This window comes from Salmo salar, chromosome 21 (genome assembly GCF_965601325.2).
Source record: "Salmo salar chromosome 21, fSalSal1, whole genome shotgun sequence".
NCBI lineage: Eukaryota > Metazoa > Chordata > Actinopteri > Salmoniformes > Salmonidae > Salmo > Salmo salar.
Genome location: NC_138311.1, coordinates 56978481 through 56995000, shown reverse-complemented (window position 1 = coordinate 56995000; position 16520 = coordinate 56978481). Strand labels below are relative to the sequence as shown.

Genomic DNA, 16520 nt, shown 5'->3' with positions numbered 1-16520 from the left:
GAGAGAGAGAGAGAGGAGACAGGGCCGGGGGGAGAGAGAGAGAGAGGAGACAGGGCCGAAGGGAGAGAGAGAGGAGACAGGGCCGGGGGGAGAGAGAGAGAGGAGACAGGGCCGGGGGGAGAGAGAGGAGACAGGGCCGGGGGGAGAGAGAGAGAGGAGACAGGGCCGGGGGGGAGAGAGAGAGGAGACAGGGCCGGGGGGAGAGAGAGAGAGGAGACAGGGCCGGGGGGAGAGAGAGAGGAGACAGGGCCGAAGGGAGAGAGAGAGAGAGATAGCCAGCAAGGTAATGACCTGTGTCGTGAGCTACAGAGAGCTGGCGCCTGATGCTGCAGCTACTACTGTTGATGGCTTTACTATTACATCTATAAACAGGAAATGATGTGCTAGTGACCCTTTCTCTCCTCCTCCTCTCCCTGCATGTGGCATTCAGAGGGTCCAAGAGGACACAGAGTACTACGGTAAACTGACAGTGTGTTGGTCTGCCTTTCTGTCTGTCTGTTTGACAGCCTTTGTCTGTCGGTCTGCCTGTTTGTCTTTCCGTCGGTCTGCCTGTTTGTCTTTCCGTCTTTCCGTCTGCCCGTCTGCCCGCCTGTCTGTCTGTCTGTCTGTGTGTGGTTTTTAATCCTCACCCTGGGTAGTGTAATATAGTAACACGGCTGTAGCTGTGACCACAGTATGTGTGGGTGTAGTTAATAGAGATCCCAGCTGGACAGACACAACAGGCATCCCAAATAGCACCCTAGTCCCTATTTAGTGCACTACTTATATAGAGAATAGGGAGCCGTTTGGGACAGAGAGCAGGGTTTTAGAGGCTCTTTGTAGCTTTAATCGGAGAGATTATATAATCTGGACAATTGGCTAACTGGTACTGTTACTGTACATTAAATAATCTAGGTCCGATTCCAGGAACACCGTGCATTTCAAGATGGCTTCCATGGGACATGGATGTAAGCACTCAAAATCCAGAGAAGAAGAGCGCATTTGGGATCTCCTCAAGGTTCTGTGCTTGATGCTTACTATTTCCTTTGTATTATCTTCAGGAACTAAACCAACTTTCTATTTCCTTTGTATTATCTTCAGGAACTAAACCAACTTTCTATTTCCTGTGTATTATCTTCAGGAATTAAACCAACACTCTATTTCCTGTGTATCATCTTCAGGAACTAAACCAACTTTCTATTTCCTGTGTATCATCTTCAGGTACTAAACCAACTTTCTATTTCCTGTGTATCATCTTCAGGAACTAAACCAACTTTCTATTTCCTGTGTATTATCTTCAGGAACAAAACCACCTTTCATTATTAGTTTTCTGATAATACTGAATTGTACTTTTCTTAACCAGATGATCATTTGCAGTCAGCCCCCATTGGGGAGAATGTTGTACTTATTTTTTGTTTTATCTGTAAGTGTGTTGAGATTTCTAAATGTTTGTTTTGGTTAGTCAGTATTGGGACAATAAGAATCTATGACATTGTGTTATTTCTGAATATAAAATGACAAGTGCAGTTTCCCATGTTACTGAGTGGCTCAGAGGGAAGGAGAAGCCTGAAAAAGGATCATTTCATGAATCACTAGCATGTCTTGGAGCAGTAGAGTGTTCAGACTTCATTGCTGATAATATTTTTGGCCTTGCAGCACCATAGACGTTTGACTATACACACTATTTGAGTACAGGTGAGTCAGTGTGTTCTAGACGTACCTTGGCTGAGTACAGGTGAGTCAGTGTGTTCTAGAGCCGGCTGAGCGGGCGTGTGCGCGTCCGGCGAGTACAGGTGAGTCAGTGTGTTCTAGACGTACCTTGGCTGAGTACAGGTGAGTCAGTGTGCAGCGTCCTGCGGCAGGGAGCGTGGCAGCGCCTTGGCTGAGTACAGGTGAGTCAGTGTCCGGCGTCCTGGCTGAGACGGTGGCGGGCGCGACCTTGGCTGAGTACAGGTGAGTCAGTGTGTTCCAGGGATGTACCTTGGCTGAGTACAGGTTAGTCAGTGTGTTCCAGGGACGTACCTTGGCTGAGTACAGGTGAGTCAGTGTGTTCTAGACGTACCTTGGCTGAGTACAGGTGAGTCAGTGTGTTCCAGGGACGTACCTTGGCTGAGTACAGGTGAGTCAGTGTGTTCCAGGGACGTACCTTGGCTGAGTACAGGTTAGCCAGTGTGTTCCAGGGACGTACCTTGGCTGAGTACAGGTGAGTCAGTGTGTTCCAGGGACGTACCTTGGCTGAGTACAGGTGAGTCAGTGTGTTCCAGGGACGTACATTGGCTGAGTACAGGTGAGTCAGTGTGTTCTAGACGTACCTTGGCTGAGTACAGGTGAGTCAGTGTGTTCTAGACGTACCTTGGCTGAGTACAGGTGAGTCAGTGTGTTCTAGACGTACCTTGGCTGAGTACAGGTGAGTCAGTGTGTTCCAGGGACGTACCTTGGCTGAGTACAGGTTAGTCAGTGTGTTCTAGACGTACCTTGGCTGAGTACAGGTGAGTCAGTGTGTTCCAGGGACGTACCTTGGCTGAGTACAGGTGAGTCAGTGTGTTCTAGACGGACCTCGGCTGAGTACAGGTGAGTCAGTGTGTTCTAGATGTACCTTGGCTGAGTACAGGTTAGTCAGTGTGTTCTAGACGTACCTTGGCTGAGTACAGGTTAGTCAGTGTGTTCTAGACGTACCTTGGCTGAGTACAGGTTAGTCAGTGTGTTCCAGGGACGTACCTTGGCTGAGTACAGGTGAGTCAGTGTGTTCCAGGGACGTACCTTGGCTGAGTACAGGTGAGTCAGTGTGTTCCAGGGACGTACCTTGGCTGAGTACAGGTGAGTCAGTGTGTTCCAGGGACGTACCTTGGCTGAGTACAGGTGAGTCAGTGTGTTCCAGGGACGAACCTTGGCTGAGTACAGGTGAGTCAGTGTGTTCCAGGGACGTACCTTGGCTGAGTACAGGTTAGTCAGTGTGTTCCAGGGACGTACCTTGGCTGAGTACAGGTGAGTCAGTGTGTTCCAGGGACGTACCTTGGCTGAGTACAGGTGAGTCAGTGTGTTCCAGGGACGTACCTTGGCTGAGTACAGGTGAGTCAGTGTGTTCCAGGGACAGACCTTGGCTGAGTACAGGTTAGTCAGTGTGTTCTAGACGTACCTTGGCTGAGTACAGGTGAGTCAGTGTGTTCTAGACATACCTTGGCTGAGTACAGGTTAGTCAGTGTGTTCTAGACGTACCTTGGCTGAGTACAGGTGAGTCATTGTGTTCCAGGGACGTACCTTGGCTGAGTACAGGTTAGTCAGTGTGTTCCAGGGACGTACCTTGGCTGAGTACAGGTGAGTCAGTGTGTTCTAGATGTACCTTGGTTGAGTACAGGTGAGTCAGTGTGTTCCAGGGACGTACCTTGGCTGAGTACAGGTTAGTCAGTGTGTTCCAGGGACGTACCTTGGCTGAGTACAGGTGAGTCAGTGTGTTCTAGATGTACCTTGGTTGAGTACAGGTGAGTCAGTGTGTTCCAGGGACGTACCTTGGCTGAGTACAGGTTAGTCAGTGTGTTCCAGGGACGTACCTTGGCTGAGTACACGTGAGTCAGTGTGTTCTAGACGTACCTTGGCTGAGTACAGGTGAGTCAGTGTGTTCCAGGGATGTACCTTGGCTGAGTACAGGTGAGTCAGTGTGTTCTAGACGTACCTTGGCTGAGTACAGGTTAGTCAGTGTGTTCTAGACGTACCTTGGCTGAGTACAGGTGAGTCAGTGTGTTCTAGACGTACCTTGGCTGAGTACAGGTTAGTCAGTGTGTTCCAGGGACGTACCTTGGCTGAGTACAGGTGAGTCAGTGTGTTCCAGGGACGTACCTTGGCTGAGTACAGGTGAGTCAGTGTGTTCCAGGGACGTTCCTTGGCTGAGTACAGGTTAGTCAGTGTGTTCCAGGGACGTACCTTGGCTGAGTACAGGTGAGTCAGTGTGTTCCAGGGACGTACCTTGGCTGAGTACAGGTGAGTCAGTGTGTTCCAGGGACGTACCTTGGCTGAGTACAGGTGAGTCAGTGTGTTCCAGGGACGTTCCTTGGCTGAGTACAGGTTAGTCAGTGTGTTCCAGGGACGTACCTTGGCTGAGTACAGGTGAGTCAGTGTGTTCTAGACGTACCTTGGCTGAGTACAGGTGAGTCAGTGTGTTCCAGGACGTACCTTGGCTGAGTACAGGTGAGTCAGTGTGTTCCAGGGACGTACCTTGGCTGAGTACAGGTTAGTCAGTGTGTTCCAGGACGTACCTTGGCTGAGTACAGGTGAGTCAGTGTGTTCCAGGACGTACCTTGGCTGAGTACAGGTGAGTCAGTGTGTTCCAGGGACGTACCTTGGCTGAGTACAGGTGAGTCAGTGTGTTCCAGGGACGTACCTTGGCTGAGTACAGGTGAGTCAGTGTGTTCCAGGGACGTACCTTGGCTGAGTACAGGTGAGTCAGTGTGTTCCAGGGACGTACCTTGGCTGAGTACAGGTGAGTCAGTGTGTTCCAGGGACGTACCTTGGCTGAGTACAGGTTAGTCAGTGTGTTCCAGGGACGTACCTTGGCTGAGTACAGGTGAGTCAGTGTGTTCTAGGGACGTACCTTGGCTGAGTACAGGTGAGTCAGTGTGTTCCAGGACGTACCTTGGCTGAGTACAGGTTAGTCAGTGTGTTCTAGGACGTCCCTTGGCTGACTACAGGTGAGTCAGTGTGTTCCAGGGACGTACCTTGGCTGAGTACAGGTGAGTCAGTGTGTTCCAGGGACGTACCTTGGCTGAGTACAGGTGAGTCAGTGTGTTCTAGACGTACCTTGGCTGAGTACAGGTTAGTCAGTGTGATCCAGGGACGTACCTTGGCTGAGTACAGGTGAGTCAGTGTGTTCTAGATGTACCTTGGCTGAGTACAGGTTAGTCAGTGTGTTCTAGACGTACCTTGGCTGAGTACAGGTGAGTCAGTGTGTTCTAGATGTACCTTGGCTGAGTACAGGTGAGTCAGTGTGTTCCAGGGACGTACCTTGGCTGAGTACAGGTTAGTCAGTGTGTTCTAGACGTACCTTGGCTGAGTACAGGTGAGTCAGTGTGTTCCAGGGACGTACCTTGGCTGAGTACAGGTGAGTCAGTGTGTTCCAGGGACGTACCTTGGCTTTTCCTTTAGGTACATAGTAGATCCCAGAGGCTCTGAGCAGGAAGTATCTTTTCTTCCAGCTCTTCTTCCCATCATCCTTCAGCCAGAGGACTCCCTCCATCTCAGGTACAGAGACGGCGCTGCCACAAAAACACTCCTGCCGCGGAGAGCACACACACACACACACACACACCTTGTTAGTGCATGCTACATAGACTGTAACACTTTGAAATGACCTGAATAAGTCAAGTTGTGTGCATCAGTTTGTTTTGGAGGTGTTATGTTGAGATCACTGTACCTCCAGTAGAGCCTCCTTGTTCCTGTCTGCCATCTCACACGTCTCCTTCCGCCCCAACAAATAGTTCTGTGATTTTTTTCCAGAAAACGGATTAATCAGGGTATGATAGGGAAATTTAGAGTACATCATTTCAGTAAGTGTTAAAAAAAAATACAATCCATCAATGTTCCTTTAGCAGTCAGTAAAAGTGGGACTAGCTATTTTACGAAGCTAGTCCACCAAAGGGGACAACAGTGCTCACCAGCTCCCAATCTAACCAATCGTTGTACCACCATCTACAACATACTGACCTAGATCTGAAGGACACACTGGGGTCTGTGTGTCTGTCGAGTCAGTTTGTGTACATATAAACAATGTCTGATACTACTGAGTGTATCTATTTTGGTGAAGCATTGTACTTTGGTGAAGCATTGTATTTTGGTGAAGCATTGTATTTTGGTGAAGCATTGTATTTTGGTGAAGCATTGTATTTTGGTGGGTGAAGCATTGTATTTTGGTGAATTGTATTTTGGTGAATTGTATTTTGGTGGGTGAAGCATTGTATTTTGGTGGGTGAAGCATTGTATTTTGGTGAAGCATTGTATTTTGGTGAAGCATTGTATTTGGTGAAGCATTGTATTTTGGTGAAGCTGAAGCATTGTATTTTGGTGAAGCATTGTATTTTGGTGCCAGTTCAGTGTATTTGTGCATCGTATAACCTGTCCTGTATCAGTTATGTAATACAATACTGACTGGCAGGGACAGTAGTGGTCTGGCTGGCTATTTAAAGCAGCTTAGCCTCAGTCAGTGTTTTACTGCATCAGTTGTGTCCAGGACTAGTCTTCATTAGTGTCCAGGACTAGTCTTCATTAGTGTCCAGGACTAGTCTTCATTAGTGTCCAGGACTAGTCTTCATTAGTGTCCAGGACTAGTCTTCATTAGTGTCCAGGACTAGTCTTCATTAGTGTCCAGGACTAGTCTTCATTAGTGTGCAGGAATAGTCTTCATTAGTGTGCAGGAATAGTCTTCATTAGTGTGCAGGACTAGTCTTCATTAGTGTCCAGGACTAGTCTTCATTAGTGTCCAGGACTAGTCTTCATTAGTGTCCAGGACTAGTCTTCATTAGTGTCCAGGACTAGTCTTCATGCCTCCAGGACTAGTCTTCATTAGTGTCCAGGACTAGTCTTCATTAGTGTCCAGGACTAGTCTTCATTAGTGTCCAGGACTAGTCTTCATTAGTGTGCAGGACTAGTCTTCATTAGTGTGCAGGACTAGTCTTCATTAGTGTCCAGGACTAGTCTTCATTAGTGTCCAGGACTAGTCTTCATTAGTGTCCAGGACTAGTCTTCATTAGTCTCCAGGACTAGTCTTCATTAGTCTCCAGGACTAGTCTTCATTAGTCTCCAGGACTAGTCTTCATTAGTCTCCAGGACTAGTCTTCATTAGTGTCCAGGACTAGTCTTCATTAGTGTGCGGGAAACCAGTCCAACATGTAGTTGCTGGCTGTAGTGTATTGGCTGAGTTGACTGGCTGTCTCACCTGTGGGTTTTTGAAGAGGGCGTACTTCTCTATTCGCTCTATGAACATCAATCTGTTCTGACTGTCTCTGGTCCAGTTCAGAAGGTTCTCAACCAGATTCTCATGGTCCTCAAAGATACGCTCTGGGAGGAAGTGGGAGAAAGAGAGAGAGAATATAGTATTAGGCTGTTATAGGTTCTCATGGTGAATAAAGGGAGAGATGGACTGGGTAACATCAGCACTACACACAGCAGCCATGTCGGGACAGTAAGGAGACATTTAAACCCAGTACCAGCAAGATCTCATGGCTTGTGAGGTTCTGACTGACTACCCACAATGCTTTTTGGGGGGAAAATAAAATGAAATAAATTGTAGCTCTCGATATCAGTGATTGGGGCAGCAGGTAGCCTAGTGGTTAGAGGAGGAGGCAGGTAGCCTAGTGGTTAGAGGAGGAGGCAGGTAGCCTAGTGGTTAAAGGAGGCGGGTAGCCTAGTGGTTAGAGGAGGCGGGTAGCCTAGTGGTTAGAGGAGGCGGGTAGCCTAGTGGTTAGAGGAGGCGGGTAGCCTAGTGGTTAGAGGAGGCGGGTAGTCTAGTGGTTAGAGGAGGCGGGTAGCCTAGTGGTTAGAGGAGGAGGGAGGTAGCCTAGTGGTTAGAGGAGGCGGGTAGCCTAGTGGTTAGAGGAGGCGGGTAGCCTAGTGGTTAGAGGAGGCGGGTAGCCTAGTGGTTAGAGGAGGCGGGTAGCCTAGTGGTTAGAGGAGGGAGGCAGGTAGCCTAGTGGTTAGAGGGGGCGGGTAGTCTAGTGGTTAGAGGAGGCGGGTAGCCTAGTGGTTAGAGGAGGCAGATAGCCTAGTGGTTAGAGGAGGGAGGTAGCCTAGTGGTTAGAGGAGGCAGGTAGCCTAGTGGTTAGAGGAGGCGGGTTAGAGGAGGCGGGTAGCCTAGTGGTTAGAGGAGGCGGGTAGCCTGGTGGTTAGAGGAGGCGGGTAGCCTGGTGGTTAGAGGAGGCGGGTAGCCTGGTGGTTAGAGGAGGCGGGTAGCCTAGTGGTTAGAGGAGGCGGGTAGCCTAGTGGTTAGAGGAGGCGGGTAGCCTAGTGGTTAGAGGAGGCGGGTAGCCTAGTGGTTAGAGGAGGCGGGTAGCCTAGTGGTTAGAGGAGGCGGGTAGCCTAGTGGTTAGAGGAGGCGGGTAGCCTAGTGGTTAGAGGAGGCGGGTAGCCTAGTGGTTCGAGGAGGCGGGTAGCCTAGTGGTTAGAGGGGAGGCACTAGAATATGAGTTTCCAGGTTCATTCTGAAGAAATGACCATCTACAGACAGTAAAATAAAATAATAAAGATATGAATTATTCTAAATGGAATGATAAAAACCCCCCTAATCTAATCTGTTGGATTAGTTACAACCCCAAGGCCATTAAGACTATTATAACATTACAGAATGAACCATCAACCATCTTTTTACATCGCTCACTGGGGATTTATAGCCCATTCCCCAACATCCTAAATGTACACTCCCAAGGGGATTATAGCCCAATCAAGAATAGTCTGATGGGTGACATTATTAGCCTTGTGAATGATGCCCAGCATTAGAAACGATTACTTTTTCTAATCATAGTCGCACATGTAACCTAGCCCCTAGGCTTATATGTTTTGGTAAGGTTTGTATCACAACTAAAGTGACCAAATAACTTTTTAAATTAAGCACATTAATCAGCTTTACATGGGGTGTAGAGTAGAGGTCGGCAGGGCCGATTAATTAGGGCCGATTTCAAGTTTTCAGAACAATCGGTAATCGGCATTATGGCCGATTACATTGCATTCAACGAGGAGACAGCGTGGCAGGCTGACTACCTGTTACGCGAGGGCAGCAAGGAGCCAAGGTAAGTTGCTAGCTAGCATTAAACTTATCTTCTAAAAAAAACAATCAATCTTAACATAATTACTAGTTAACTACACATGGTTGATGATATTACTAGGTTAACTAGCTTGTCCTGCGTGGCATATAATCGATGCGGTGCCTGTTAATTTATCGTCGAATCATAGCCGACTTCGCCAAACGGGGGATGATTTAACAAAAATGCATTTGTGAAAAAAGCACAATCGTTGCACGACTGTACCTAACCATAAACATCAATGCCTTTCTTCAAATCAATACACAGAAGTATATATTTTTAAACCTGCATATTTAGCTAAAATAAATTCATGTTAGCAGGCAATATTAACCAGGTGAAATTGTGACACTTCTCTTGCGTTCATTGCACGCAGAGTCAGGGTATATGCAACAGTTTGGGCCGCCTGGCTCGTTGCGAACTGATATGCCAGAATTTTACATAATTATGACATAACATTGAAGGTTGTGCAATGTAACAGGAATATTTAGACTTATGGATGCCACCCGTTAGATAAAATATGGAACGGTTCCGTATTTCACTGAAATACGGAATGTTTTCGAAATGATAGTTTCCATATTAATGACCAAAGGCTCTTATTTCTGTGTTAATTATAATATAAATAAGTTTATGATTTGATATTTGATAGAGCAGTCTGACTGAGTGGTGGTAGGCAGCAGCAGGCTCGTAAGCATTCATTCAAACTTTATTGCATTTGCCAGCAGCTCTTAGCAATGCTTGAAGTACAGCGCTGTTTATGACTTCAAGCCTATCAACTCCTGAGATTAGGCTGCCAATACTATAGTGCCGAAGTCAGAACCGTCCAGAGTAGTGATGCTAGTCGGGCGGGAGGGTGTGGGCAGCAATCAGTTGAAGAGCATGCATTTAGTTTTACTAGCGTTGAAGAGCAGTTGGAGGCCACGGAAGGAGAGTTGCATGGTGTTGAAAATCGTCTGGAAGGTTGTTAACACAGTGTCCAAAGAGGGGCCAGAAGTATACAGAATGGTGTCGTCTGCACAGAGGTGGATCAGAGACTCACCAGCAGCAAGAGCGACATCATTGATGTATACAGAGAAAAGAGTCGGCCCGAGAATTGAACCCTTTGGCACCTACCTAGAGGAGGGAGGGTGGTCCATTTCCCTAACAGCCCCCTCTCAACAGCCACCGACCCTCCCTGCTGCAGAATGTCAATGACCTCTGTCTGGGGCGTTTTTCATATTCCAAGCGATTAAGTTTAATCTTTTCATCCCTGTATTTGTTGCCCATCCCCCTACTGCTTATAACAAAGCCACATACAGACAGGATTGCAGTGTCTAGTAAATCCCCTCAGGCCAATGTTACTGCTGGTATTTCAGAAAATGAACTTTTCTGTGTCTGATGCTCCGATAAAACAGAGACCAACGTCAGAGAAGCAGCTGATGAGAAATGATCCGTGTATTCGAGCGAACGAGCGAGCGTGCGTGCTTGTGTATTTGAGCGAGCGAGCGTGCGTGCTTGTGTGTGCGAGCGAGCGTGCGTCTTGCTCCACTTACCCATCTGCAGTTCGTTGATGCTCTCGACCAGGGACCAGTCGGGGCTGAAGCCACAGTGGGACTTGTCCAACAAGCTGTCCAGAACCTGTCTGACAGTCTGTCTCTCGTCCACCATCATGGTCTTAGAGCTCTCATCTGACAGGTGGACTCTGATCACCAGCTAGATGGGAGGAGACACAGAGAATGATTAGATTCATATTCTGGAATGAAGAAATCTAGAATAATCCACACTGGTTGATCACCAGCAAGGAAAAACACTAGACAAAGATGTCACTCTAGATACTTTTCACACAGAAGTGTTGGTGACATCTGACAAACAGACCAATAGTGTCCAATATGACGGTCACCAGCGAGAGAACAATACACAGGGAGAGTACAGCAGGTAAACAGTTTATACTCCACTGGGTTAGATTGATTACTGAGACAGGACATGATGTCATTCTGGTTACTGACACAGGACATGATGTCATTCTGGTTACTGACACAGGACATGATGTCATTCTGGATACTGACACAGGACATGATGTCATTCTGGTTACTGACACAGGACATGATGTCATTCTGGTTACTGACACAGGACATGATGTCATTCTGGATACTGACACAGGACATGATGTCATTCTGGATACTGACACAGGACATGATGTCATTCTGGTTACTGACACAGGACATGACGTCATTCTGGATACTGACACAGGACATGACGTCATTCTGGATACTGACACAGGACATGATGTCATTCTGGTTACTGACACAGGACATGATGTCATTCTGGATACTGACACAGGACATGATGTCATTCTGGTTACTGACACAGGACATGATGTCATTCTGGTTACTGACACAGGACATGATGTCATTCTGGATACTGACACAGGACATGATGTCATTCTGGATACTGACACAGGACATGATGTCATTCTGGTTACTGACACAGGACATGATGTCATTCTGGATACTGACACAGGACATGATGTCATTCTGGTTACTGACACAGGACATGATGTCATTCTGGATACTGACACAGGACATGATGTCATTCTGGATACTGACACAGGACATGATGTCATTCTGGATACTACTCACTGTGTCAGATTGATTACTGACACAGGACATGATGTCATTCTGGTTACTGACACAGGACATGATGTCATTCTGGTTACTGACACAGGACATGATGTCATTCTGGTTACTGATACAGGACATGATGTCATTCTGGATACTACTCACTGTGTCAGATTGATTGACAGCATGATACAATTTCATACCTCACTGGTTGACTTTGATCTACGATTGATTACTATTGGTCAAATCATGGTTAACAGACGACTTGGATATTATAATTATGGCCTTGAAGAACAGAACAGTTCTGATTTGTTTATATTTCAGCAACAGTAGAGAATATTTACTTTACTAATCCCACAGACTCAGAATCTCTACCAAACACAGACTCAGAATCTCTAGTCCACATAGACTCAGAATCTCTACCCCACGCAGACTCAGAATCTCTACCCCACGCAGACTCAGAATCTCTACCCCACGCAGACTCAGAATCTCTACCCCACGCAGACTCAGAATCTCTACCCCACGCAGACTCAGAATCTCTACCCCACGCAGACTCAGAATCTCTACCCCACGCAGACTCAGAATCTCTACCCCACGCAGACTCAGAATCTCTACCCCACCCGCCAGACTCACCCCCGCAGACTCGTCTCAGTCCACATAGACTCAGAATCTCTAGTCCACACAGACTCAGAATCTCTAGTCCACACAGACTCAGAATCTCTAGTCCACACAGACTCAGAATCTCTACCCCACACAGACTCAGAATCCCTAGTCCACACAGACTCAGAATCTCTAGTCCACACAGACTCAGAATCTCTAGTCCACACAGACTCAGAATCTCTAGTCCACACAGACTCAGAATCTCTAGTCCACGCAGACTCAGAATCTCTAGTCCACGCAGACTCAGAATCTCTAGTCCACGCAGACTCAGAATCTCTAGTCCACGCAGACTCAGAATCTCTAGTCCACGCAGACTCAGAATCTCTAGTCCACGCAGACTCAGAATCTCTAGTCCACGCAGACTCAGAATCTCTAGTCCACGCAGACTCAGAATCGCTACCCCACGCAGACTCAGAATCTCTACCCCACGCAGACTCAGAATCTCTAGTCCACATAGAATCTCTAGTCCACGCAGACTCGACTCAGAATCTCTAGTCCACGCAGACTCAGAATCTCTAGTCCACGCAGACTCAGAATCTCTAGTCCACGCAGACTCAGAATCTCTACCCCACGCAGACTCAGAATCTCTAGTCCACACAGACTCAGAATCTCTAGTCCACACAGACTCAGAATCTCTACCCCACGCAGACTCAGAATCTCTAGTCCACGCAGACTCAGAATCTCTAGTCCACGCAGACTCAGAATCTCTAGTCCACGCAGACTCAGAATCTCTAGTCCACGCAGACTCAGAATCTCTAGTCCACGCAGACTCAGAATCTCTAGTCCACGCAGACTCAGAATCTCTAGTCCACGCAGACTCAGAATCACTAGTCTGCACAGACTCAATCTTATTGGGACAGGGGAGCCTGCAGGTACAGTGTCCTCTGTAATTATTGGGACAGGGAAACCTGCAGCTAAAGTGTCCTCTGTAATTATTGGGACAGGGCAGCCTGCAGCTAAAGTGTCCTCTGTAATTATTAGGACAGGGCAGCCTGCAGCTAAAGTGTCCTCTGTAATTATTGGGACAGGGCAGCCTGCAGCTAAAGTGTCCTCTGTAATTATTGGGACAGGGAAACCTGCAGCTAAAGTGTCCTCTGTAATTATTGGGACAGGGCAGCCTGCAGCTAAAGTGTCCTCTGTAATTATTGGGACAGGGGGCCTTTGTTCTTATGGCTCTAAACTCCACAAGTTTAGATCTGAAATCAAACAATGACTATGGAGGTTAAAGTGCAGACTGTCAGCTTTAATTTGAGGGTATTGCTGAGGATAACTATCATACTATCTACAGTATACATATGTATGATCTCCGCACGCATGATCGCATGATCTCTACACGCATGATCTCTGCTGCATGATCTCTGCACGCATGATCTCTGCACGCATGATCTCTGCACGCATGATCTCTGCACGCATGATCTCTGCACGCATGATCTCTGCACGCATGATCTCTGCACGCATGATCTCTGCACGCATGATCTCTGCTGCATGATCTCTGCACGCATGATCTCTGCACGCATGATCTCTGCACGCATGATCTCTGCACGCATGATCTCTGCACGCATGATCTCTGCACGCATGATCTCTGCACGCATGATCTGTGTGGCTACTTGTATCTGTATAGGGTCAAATCCCATGTCACAAAGTGCTTATAACCAATGTTTAAAATGCTGTATAGAAACAACGATGAAAGCAGCATGTGTTTTCTACACTCTCTGCTGTTAACCTCTTCGCTATAGGGGGCAGTATTTTCACGGCCGGATGAAAAACGTACCCAAATCAAACAGCCTACTTCTCGGGCCCAGAGTCAAATATTTGCATATTATTAGTAGATTTGGATAGAAAACACTGAAGTTTCTAAAACTGTTTGAATAGTGTCTGTGAGTATAACAGAACCCATATGGCAGGCCAAAACCTGAGAAAAAGTCAACCAGGAAGTGTAGGATCTGAGAAATGGAGTTCTTCTTTCTAGTCCCTTTCGAAACTACAGTATCTGTGCTGTTACGTTGCACTTTCTAAGGCTTCCATTGGCTGTCTAAAGCCTTCAGAAAGTGGATTGAGCCTTCTCCTGTCTCTGGGCAGAGTATAGGAGCTCAGTTACTGAGTGGTCTGCCTGGGGACAAAGAGATTGGATATGCGCGTTCCCGCGAACACGCTGTTTTTTATTTTCCTCCTTGAATGAATATACTATTGTCCGGATGGAATATTAACGCTATTTTACGTAAAAAATTCCATAAAAATTGATTTTAAACAGCGTTTGACATGCTTCTAAGTACGGTAATGGAACATTTAGACTTTTTGTGTCTCGAATTGCGCTCGCGCGTTACCCTTTGGATAGTGACCTGAACGCACGAATAAAACGGAGGTATTTGGACATAACTATGGATTATTTTGAACAAAAACAACATTTCTTGTGGAAGTAGCAGTCCTGGGAGTGCATTCTGACGAAGATCAGCAAAGGTAATACAATATTTCTAATACGAATTCTGAGTTTAGGTTGCCCCGAACTTGGCGGGAGTCTGAATAGCTCGCCGTGATGGCGAGCTATGTACTCAGAATATTGAAAAATGTGCTTTCTCCGTAAAGCTATTTTAAAATCTGACACAGCGGTTGCATAAAGGAGTAGTCTATCTATAATTCCTAAAATAATTGTTATGTATTTTGTCAAAGTTTATGATGAGTATTTTTGTAAATTCACCGGAAGTTTTTGGTGGGAAATACATTTTCTGAACATCTAGCGCCAATGTAAAATGCTGTTTTTGGATATAAATATGAACTTTATCGAACAAAACATACATGTATTGTGTAACATGAAGTCCTAGGAGTGTCATCTGATGAAGATCGTCAAAGGTTAGTGCTGCATTTAGCTGTGTTTTCAGGTTTCTGTGACATATACCCTTGCTTGGAAAATGGCTGTGTGATTATTTGTGTCTATGTACTCTCCTAACATAATCTAATGTTTTGCTTTCGCTGTAAAGCCTTTTTGAAATCGGACAATGTGGTTAGATTAACGAGAGTCTCATCTTTAAAATGTTGTAAAATAGTCGTATGTTTGAGAAAATTGAATTGTGGTATTTTAGTTGTTTTTGTATTTCGCGCCGTGCGATCCCATTGGCTGTTGGCTAGGGGTCCCGCTAGTGGAACGCCTAGAAGCAAGAGTTAAACACCAGTTCTCTCAGGGATTACACCTACAGTAGCCTAGTAGAAAGTGACTGACCCTCCTTCCTGCCAGACCTGCGGGTGGCGCTACGGGATTAGTGTGGCAATCAGACTCCTTTCTCTCTCTAGTGCACACCCACACTTCACCCTACACACACTCATTCACTCACAGGTCACACACACACACACACACACACACTCATTCACTCACAGGTCACACACTCATTCACTCACAGGTCACACACACACACACACACTCCTTCACTCACAGGTCAGAGGCCACACACTCATTCCCTCACAGGTCACACACACACACTCATTCCCTCACAGGTCACACACACACACTCATTCACTCACAGGTCACACACACACACACACACACACACACTCATTCACTCACAGGTCACAAGCTCAGAATGGTAAACAGGTTACCCAATCAATGCCTGAGCGTTTTCTTTAAGTCATTTTAAGGTCAGTCTGACACGTGGCGAGCACCTCTCTCCCTTCTCGTCCAGTCCCTTCCTACAGCTGGCAGGGCAGGGCAGGCAGGGCAGGGCAGGACAGAGCAGGCAGAGCAGGGCAGGGCAGGGCAGGGCAGGGCAGGGCAGAGCAGGACAGAGCAGGCAGAGCAGGGCAGGGCAGGGCAGGACAGAGCAGGCAGGGCAGGGCAGGGCAGGGCAGAGCGGGACAGGGCAGGGCAGAGCAGGCCGTATTAAAGCCCAGCCGGCCGTACGCTAATCCACCAGCTTAGATATGGGCTTAACTCCAGAAGGGTTATTACATTACATTACGCAGAGTGGCATAGAGAGTAAGATCGATAAAAAGAGAGAGAGAAAGGGGGATGGGGGAGAGATGGCGAGATAGAGCTGTTTAACACTGGCCTAGCCCAGAAACAGAGTAGAGCTGTTTAACACTGGCCTGACCCAGAAACAGAGTAGAGCTGTTTAACACTGGCCTGACCCAGAAACAGAATAGAGCTGTTTAACACTGGCCTGACCCAGAAACAGAGTAGAGCTGTTTAACACTGGCCTGACTGTCACAGAAATCTTCGTCGTCAGACGATATAGCGAAATCATCGTCGGAGAACGTGGACCAATACGCAGAGGAGTTAGTGCTCATCATCTTAATTTATTAAATGAATGTGAACACGGAGAGAAAAAAAACAAGAAAACCAAACAAACACACACCTACTTATAGGACTCCCAATCAGAGGCAACTAGAAACACCTGCCTCCAATTGAGAGTCCAGCACCCAAAACTACACATAGAAAAACAAACCTAGAACCTATACCAAAACTAACCCACCCCACTACACCACACACAAAACCCCATAATACCAAACAAATATACCT

General features: G+C 47.0%; 1 protein-coding gene across 4 annotated transcripts in view; it reads right to left on the bottom strand.

Annotated features, from left to right (window-relative positions):
• The window catches only part of LOC106582537 (ras-associated and pleckstrin homology domains-containing protein 1), a 185767-nt gene that overhangs the window by 36577 nt on the left and 132670 nt on the right, over positions 1-16520 (bottom strand). For all 4 annotated transcript variants that reach the window (XR_014382079.1, XM_082967249.1, XM_082967251.1 and 1 more), the window contains 4 exons: positions 10289-10448; positions 6902-7023; positions 5384-5449; positions 5099-5242 (listed from right to left, as the gene is read on the bottom strand). Coding sequence is in view for 3 of the 4 variants with exons in the window: in XM_082967249.1 (XP_082823375.1) it covers positions 5099-5242; positions 5384-5449; positions 6902-7023; positions 10289-10448 (492 nt within the window). In the remaining variant the exon portion in view is untranslated. The remainder of the gene's footprint in view (positions 1-5098; positions 5243-5383; positions 5450-6901; positions 7024-10288; positions 10449-16520) is intronic.